Below are 8521 nucleotides of genomic sequence, written 5' to 3'. Positions count from 1 at the left end.
TTGGCCGGCTTCAAGGATACCCAAAATGGCACATGGGACAGAATGACCAGCTTTGGAAAAAAATGGTTTTGAAATAGCAAAACGCTACTTGTACTTGTTGCCCCATAACGTGGAGAAAAAAGCAAAAAAACATAAAAACATTGGGTATTTTTAAATTCAGGACAAATAGTAGAATCTATTTAGCAGGCTTTTTCATTAGCTTTTTTGGATGAGTACAAGATTTTTCAGGTAAAAGTAAGAAAATTTGTTTTCATTTTTCATCATAATTTATTATTATTTTGTTATAGGAAATTAGATAATATGATCAAAAAAATGGTATCTGAAGAAAGCCCTTCTTGTCCTGAAAAAACAATATATAACTCATTAAATGAGTGAGGAGAAAATTAAATCTAAGCACGAGCACCGTAAAAGTGTTAAAACAGCCTCGGTCCCAAAAGCTACAAAAAGTAAAAAAAACCCAGCCTGGTCCTTATGGGGTTAAGCAGCTGCCACCTTCAGCTCCAGGGCTTCCTACTGGTTTGTGGTTACATACACCCTCCTCCATCCAGATTTACAGTTGTTGAGGTAGCTACGGTTCGTTATCATTACTAATAAAGTTGTTATAATAAAAAAAAAAAACAGACACTCTAGCTTGTGCGGCTCGGGTGGGCGGGGTCTGCTTGTCAGGAAGAGTGCTGTGTGGAGCTGGGCTGTAAAGTGCTGCTTTTTGTGCTCCTGTGAGTAACGCTCTTTTTGCTTTAAGCGCAATTAATTCGGCAGTCCCATTATTGTTGTTGTTTTGTAAATCTTATGTTTGTTGTTGGTTTCATTTGTTGACTGAATGTTGTGTATTTAAAGTGCACCTTGTCTATAATGTTAAAATGTTTTATGTGAATAGCATTTCACCCACATCAGTGGGGTTGGATGCATGCTGCAGCAAAGTTATTGTTGTTAAACGCATATTTTTTTTATCCTGCACCATGCTGTCGTCAAGCCTGATTCCAGGCTGAAAATGAATATTAATTATAATATCTATTTTATTTTACTTTTATAGAGCCCACAATGTATGTGGCGCACCTTACGGTCCATACATTCAAAGAGCCTGACACAGCTACAAGTGACAAACCGATGCATTAGGTAAGGAGGGCCGTCTGCTCGTAAGCTTATAATCTAGGGGGACGGCAGATCTGACAGATCCAACGTATCCAGCACAGCTACTCTGTAAACGTATACGGTTTAAAGATATGGCGAGAGAGCTGCTCCGTAAAGTCTTTATAAGATTATGTGGGAACGGGTATACCCGCCATATTGAGCCATTGCTTGGCCCACTTGCTTTCTTTCAAGATTATGCTGAAACCAAGCCTCTGCAGAATACATCTGGATGTTTATTGATCTCATCCATTTCTCTCTCTGGCACCCAACTTCTACGTAAATTGATCCAGCCCCGTCTAGTACTATACAAGAGAGCTAATATTTCCCCCTATCCTACCACCCGGTTCACATGCTTTGAAATCTGTTCAAGAATGAAGTTATACCATCTTCTAGCCATGTTTGATTATGTTTTCTCAGCACAATATTTTATAGATTTCGGTATAAAGACGTCTGGTGATGTTGCCAAGTACACAAATTATTTCTAAATATGTAAACAAGTTAAAATATGCAGGTCTGCTTGTACTACAGATTCGTTTTTTAACATTTCAAATTTGGAGTATCGTAAGTGTAACAAACAATAATTTATTTGGAAGTTTCCCTGTAGAACGGGGACCTTGCATGCCCTCGCCTTTGGGATAACTCCTCGTGGATGCTGCACCGTTTTTTGGGAAACTCTCTGGCTGAGGCCCGGTTTGTGTTGTGGTTTTTCTGCCCTCTGCCCCCAAGACCGGTCCCTTGTGTTACACATACTGTCGGTGTGTGCCGGGTCCCTGCCATGCCGAAAAAGGAGGTAAGGTTTACAAATTATAATGCTGTCTGTTGTAGAAAGCTATATAAATCATCCAGCGCTATATTCTACTACCGTTATACGGTATATTCCAACATATATGCTAACACGGTATTCCCATATTCCTGACATTTTTTTTATGAAACGCTAGTATTTTAATCTGTGAATAAAGATTAAAATATGACTACATTAAGACCTAAAACATGCCCTGTTACAATGACTACTATAAAACAAATATAGAAAAACTAAAATCACTTTAGTTGATTATATCACTTAGATCCCTCTAAATAAATACACAACAACGTTGTGGTGTGAACTTATTGTTACTGTGTGTGCGTAGCCACCACATATGCATGCTCAAGAAACTTTAAACCATTTTATGCTAACTGCATACAAATGGATGGACAGGAATAATTGACATGTTGGCAGAACAATATTTTTATAATTTTTTCTTTGCAAGATCTATTGTATAATTCTGCCAGCATCCCATGACACACAATTTTCTCTTTGCAGGGAAAAGCACAAAAGAAAAGTTCTACAGAGACTGCAACCTCAGCACCAACAGGACCGGTTGGAAAAGATAAAAATGGTTTTATTACCATTGCTATTCATGCAAAGCCTGGCTCTAAACAAAATGCTATAACAGGTTAGTGTCTAAAAGAATATCGGCAATAACACTGTATATATTGTATGTCAATACACAATACATGTACAGTATTGGCAAGGAACAAGTACTGCATGTTTCCAAGTTGGTCTCCACAGTAGGGTTCAAAGGTTTGGGGTCACTTAGCCGTTTTCATGAAAAAATACAGTGTAAATTTTCCATCCATTAAAATAACATGAAATTGATGAGAAATACAGTGTAACAGTTGTTAATGTTGTAAAGGACTATTCTAGCTGGAAACGGCTGATTTTTAATGGAATATCTCCATAGGCATACAGAGGGCCTTTATGCGCAGCCATCGCTCCTGTGCCATCACAGTAGTGATGGTTGCTCATAAGGGCCCTCCGTGCCATCACAGGAGTGATGGTTGTTCATAAGGGCCCTCTTTACGCCCATGGAGATATTCTATTAAAATCAGCCGTTTCGAGCTAGAATAGTCCTTTACAACATTAATAACTTTTACACTGTATTTCTCATCCATTTCATGTTATTTTAATAGATGGAAAGATGCCTTTCAGAAACAAGGAAAGTTCAAAGTGACCCCACACTTTTGAACAGTAGTGTATGTGTGTTTTTCTATTCAAGTCCAACACCACTGACTAGAGTCAGGTTGGTTCTTTTTGTAAATAAATATGGCATAGTGTATAGATAAATTGGTATGAAAAAGTTTCTCTGTAATAATCAAATAGCCTTCAGAGGTTTTAAGAATAAAAGGAGGTGCGCCATACAGCGGCTGTCTGATTTCTGCCATATGTGTAAATGTTTAGAATAGAGGCTATGAAGCTCATCCGCAGACAAAAATCACCATTGCTTATTTCATATACTCAGGTGAAAAGGATTTAGGAAAGCAGTTAGCTTTTAATAGTTTGACAATATGATCATATCATGTACTATGTTTTTGGGTGTGGGACTGAATACTTGACCAGGGATATGCAGAGAATGCCACTTGGGTAGACTTAAAGATACACTAACTGGAAACCAACTGGAGACCTAAAGTTCATATACTGGGACTGAATCACAACATATCTCAGTTTACTTGACACGTCTGAGGTCACAAACAGACTCTTCTTGACATTACTATTTCCTGCAAGTGTTCTTGTTGTAGTTTCACAGGTTATATTTATAAGTCATACATGATAGGACTAATGAATACATGCATTACAGTGTACCCTTTATGTTATAGATGTGACATCTGAAGCTGTTGGGGTTGCCATTGCTGCTCCTCCAACAGAAGGAGAGGCAAACGCAGAGCTATGTCGCTATTTATCAAAGGTTCTTGATGTAAAGAAAAGTGAAGTTGTCCTTGATAAGGTATGTTATATACTTATATTTTATTGTAATAAAAAGAAATAAACTTTAGAAATAACTTGGATTGAGTAGCACATAAATAGGTGGCTTGAACAGCAAATACCTTACACTGCTTAATGTACATGTAAGCCAAAGAAACAGGTGGAACGATTTCTGTATTTATTACTAGTGATATGCACAGTGTTTATCACATGCTTATTTGCTCCTTAATCCAACAGATGTTTCAGTTGTGTATGCGTAGCAGTGAGCACACCCGCATCCATACAAATGGTTTATCTTTCATTCTCAACAATACTTCATACAGCTTGGCTCTGGGTCATTGGGCATCATATGTAATACATTGTTTACAATGTTTTTTTTATACATCTTGTATATTGCTGCTACTTCATCCTCTCTAATCATTTGTGGAATCAACAACAAATGTAACAATCACCCATTGCTACTGTGTCTGCCGTGTTACAGTACAGTACAGTATACATGCACGGTATATGTTTGGAGAGAAAGTTACCTTGTCGATTGCTTCAACAGGGTGGAAAATCCCGAGAGAAAATAGTGAAGGTTTCAGCAGCACTCACTCCTGAAGTTATTTTGGAAAAGTTGAAAGAGGAGGCATCTGTGAGCTGAGCTTTCCAACCTGATAAATAACCAGATTGTGACTTTCTTGTAAAGGTTACAACCATGAACTGTCCATAAAGAGGACTAGTCCCTCCGCTACCAAACCTGACAGTAATCAAGTAAAACGTGTAAACTTAAGCTTGTATTGGGCTTTTTTCTGTCTTCCTATTTTATCAAACATGCTGGGCAGAGCTAAAAGTTGTGTAACTTAGCAGCCAAGTAGGTATTGGGACATCTGCTACATTCTGGGACGCATTTTTATTTTATGTTTTAAGTTGTTCCAGGGAAACAAAATCGAGAATGAATAACAATCTCGTATGGCAGTGACCAATGCTGTATTTATATTGTCTCAGTGAGCGTTCTTCACGCGCAGACAGGAAAGCTGACATTGTAGGTGTTATTCTTTACTCTGACACAACATTCAACTCCTTGTTTACAGCAGTGCTAATGGTGTTGTGCCCATCAAATGAAGTCATTTATGGCATAGACTTTTAGTGGTGGGAGGGACCCTCCTGGTGAGAGACAGGGACATTAGCCTGTATGATAAGGTCCTTCCAGTACACTGGTGTAAGATAACAGAGCCAATATACAGTTGCCGAGTGAAGTGTTATCTATAATTATATGTATAGCAACACAATGGGGTTTATCCACTAAAGGAAGAGTTCACTAGTTATCACGGGCCAAGTAGCAAGTTTATCTAGCGTTAGTGGCTGAAATGGCCCTGCATAATGTATAATTTAATGTGTACGGAGACTTTGAAGAAATCTTACTGATTTAACCCGCAGGGTGGCGCTTCATAATGTGAAGTAAAGAAGCCGAAATACAACTTTCCCTCTAGCAAATAAACTCAAATGTTTTTAAAGTGATACTACTAATAAAATGATTCTGGGAGATTCCTTTTGAAACTGCAGTGGTTTTTGGGGGTAATGGAAGTAATCTTCAAGGTCTGCTGATCATATTAAAGTTTTTTTTTTTGGGGGGGGGGTTTGACAACCGTATCCACTAGAAAAAAAAAAAAGAACCCCAACTTACCTAACCTAAACTGTCCCCTCTCCTCTGCGGTCTGATATTTTTGGAAGCCAATTAGCATCAGGAAAACACACCTATTTTATTGAAGGGGAACGCTTGCAGCACATGCGCATGGGGGTCTGAACAGGGAAGTCCTGTGAATACAAGTTTTCTTTGAGCGGTAAATGCAGCTCCATATACACCGTAATGCTGGCAAGCACTGAAGAAAAATTTATTTTATTTTGTTCCAACAGAGCTGGAGGCGGCCATTGTTGTCAGTCGTGATATTTCAGTGGCTTGCCCTGCTCATACTCCACACTGAGTTGATTCATGGCTCAGGCTGGCTGCGCTGGAGCCATGCTATTCTTTACCACAGGCGGTATGAAGTGTGATTGTGTACTAAGATAGCACAGCTAAAGTAAAATGACCAATATGCAGCTCTAAAAAGTGTAAAAACAAGAATTGCTAAAAATGTTTTGTTTTTTTTTGAAAACTCATTTTAATCATTTACAACAAACAATTGGTAGGTGTTCCCCAGTTGGTCTGGGTTAAGCTTTCTGATGGGTCAACAAGTGAGAGAAAAATAAAAGTTTTAGATGTATTACAAAATGAAACCTCATGTTCTGATTTTAACTTGCAGATTTGAACTATGTGCAGTAAGGGTATTTTAACAACCCCCCAAAAAAATCATAATTGAAAGCAGAAAAAAAATAAGTCCGATTATTTCTACTAGTATCGATCAGAGTGAAACCTTTGGTTGCTGGGGTTATATCTGTAGTGACCTTCTTGGTGATTGTAGCTGTTACCCCACCCTCTGCCTCCTCGTGGCTGATTATAACTATTGTTGGACCAGTCACGTTGTCTTTCCCATCCTCTCCGGTGTCTGTTATCTCTGTACCTGTGGAACAATAACAGCTATTGAAATTAAAATTCTTTTTTCTCTGGCTACTGCTGGATCTGGACAGCGCTTTTCTACGGAAAGGCCATTGCAAGAGAAATCTGAGGATCGTGAGATCCCTACCAATGCCAAAACATGGCATTGTTTTTATTTACTTTTCTTTTTTTTAAAAATATATATTTTTTTAAATGCGCACGTTAAGTTAAACAATAGTTGACGTACAAGTCATGTAAACAAAGGTGGAAGATGAAAAACCTTCATACATGAAACAGTAAAAAAATTTAAAGCTTTTAACTTTTTTCCAGGTTATTAGAATTGTTGTTTAACTATTAGTATAGTATATATTTTTTTAAGTCATGGAGAGTAGCTTTTTCAGCAAGTACCAGACACAAAATCAAAGCTAAACTTAACACTCCTATCTTGGAGACTATAACCCGCAGATGAAATGTTTTAGTTTCTCAGTTGGAGAAAAATGCTGCATTTATAGTGTGTCAATATTGAGACACGTATCAGTGCTCTTGAATTAAACCATGCAGCGGACACATACCTATCATGAGACCTTTGGTTGCCAAATTTATAATCCTCAACAATTGGGGGCACCGACTCAGGCTTTTTCAGGTAATCCTGATATTCTTTGTCATCTGCCGTGAAGCGGTGAGCGAACATATTTTCATACATCTGAGGATCAGAATCACTGGTCATCCTGAATCCTAAAGAAAACAGAAACAAGCAAACATTATGTTTCCACGAAAACACTGATCAGCTACCATTAACGATTCCATGATAAGAGGAGCAGGTTTGCATCAAGCCACTTCCACCTGTCTTCGTTATACAGACTTTTGGTACCTAAACAATTGATGATTTAATATTAAAAGTATCCATCAAATTAACGTATTACGCCATTCCTCAAACATTCCAAAACATCCCGCCGTTAAACAGATCCACCCTAGAAGCTGTCACCTCCTGCACTGCGTAGACTCTGCCTTAACACAACCGCGCAGAACCACTACATAAACCGTATCACCGCCAGTAAACCTGCGCCCCAGAGCATCGCGATCATTATAATACATCTCGGATTTGTTAGACAACGTTGGCTGCTAACGCTTTCCTGTATTAGTATCAAACACGTAGCGACAGCAATACAACTTACAAATACGGATAACTGCTATTGCGGCTCACTCGGGGTGTCGCTGTCGAATGACGTCACATACAACGAGAGCGCTCACGTGATCTTTTGTCGTACACCCATCGTCATCCAATGAAAGTGCGGAAAAGAAACCTGGGCGTGGCTCGGAAATGTATTGGCAACGCGTCTATGAGCTTGTTAGAAGAAGAAAATCTATATAGAATTGAAGAACCTTGTAACAAGTAGAGCTCTATTAAAATGTATATAACTATATATGTATATATATATATCATTAGTAATATATAGTATATATGTAATTAATGATACAATGTATATGGTTCCAAGGACACTGCTAGTGGTTTTCTTCTCGTAGGCACTAGTTGGCAGGGTTGGCATTGATATATATTTAGCTCTTTCATCCAGTTTATTGACATGTACATTATGCTTGTAGAACTGTATGATGAATGCATGATGAATGCCCCTATAGTTGGATTTCAAGATCCAGTCAGTATATTATTAAACATGCAGGGCTGCCGGTCTAATGGTAAAATCCTCCATTACAGCCATCTCTGGGTTTCTTGCGGAGGAATAACCCAATCTCCTGCAGCACAGCCAAGCCTACAGTAGGCTAGATTACTTCAAAGGAGGAAAAATATTAAGGAGTAATTAAAGGAAGTATTAATTTACTGAGACAGTGGTAGATAACTGGAACAGTCTCCCAACAGAAATGGTAGAGCTGAACACAGTAAGGGAATTTAAACATGGATGGGGCAGGCATAAAGTTACCCTGAATCTAAGACGCGATCAAGGACTGATTGCGGTTTGAGTATTTACAGCAGGAAGACTCGATGGTGGACGGAATGGTTCTTATCTGCCATGAAGTTTCTTTTGATACCCAAGTTGCTCTGGCGTTAATGGCGTCGCTGCTAATAACTTCTGGAATTGTGACTGATCATGCATGTTTTTTTTTTTTTTTTGCAGAAT

At 38.5% G+C, this 8521-nt stretch overlaps 2 protein-coding genes across 2 annotated transcripts; one reads left to right on the top strand and one right to left on the bottom strand.

Moving 5' to 3' along the window:
- Window positions 1-1906: 1906 nt before the first annotated feature.
- Window positions 1907-4514, top strand: LOC149278416 (UPF0235 protein C15orf40 homolog). Its single transcript, XM_089501978.1, has 4 exons — window positions 1907-1921; window positions 2432-2564; window positions 3766-3893; window positions 4419-4514. Exons 1-4 carry the CDS (start codon window positions 1907-1909, stop codon window positions 4512-4514), a joined length of 372 nt encoding a protein of 123 aa, XP_089358104.1.
- Window positions 4515-6242: 1728 nt separating this feature from the next.
- LOC149278415 (RNA guanine-N7 methyltransferase activating subunit-like) lies at window positions 6243-7481 on the bottom strand. The gene is made up of 3 exons (XM_089501976.1): window positions 7436-7481; window positions 6959-7121; window positions 6243-6411 (listed from the first exon to the last, which is right to left on the bottom strand). The coding sequence occupies exons 1-3, from the start codon at window positions 7479-7481 to the stop codon at window positions 6243-6245; spliced, it is 378 nt and encodes a 125-aa protein (XP_089358102.1).
- Between the last annotated feature and the right edge of the window lie 1040 nt (window positions 7482-8521).

The sequence above is a fragment of the Sceloporus occidentalis genome, unplaced genomic scaffold (genome assembly GCF_023333645.1).
Source record: "Sceloporus occidentalis isolate IW3139 unplaced genomic scaffold, rSceOcc1.0.p SCAF_189, whole genome shotgun sequence".
Lineage (NCBI taxonomy): Eukaryota > Metazoa > Chordata > Lepidosauria > Squamata > Phrynosomatidae > Sceloporus > Sceloporus occidentalis.
Note: the sequence above shows the minus strand (reverse complement) of the source record. Positions and strands in the feature narration are given on the sequence as shown.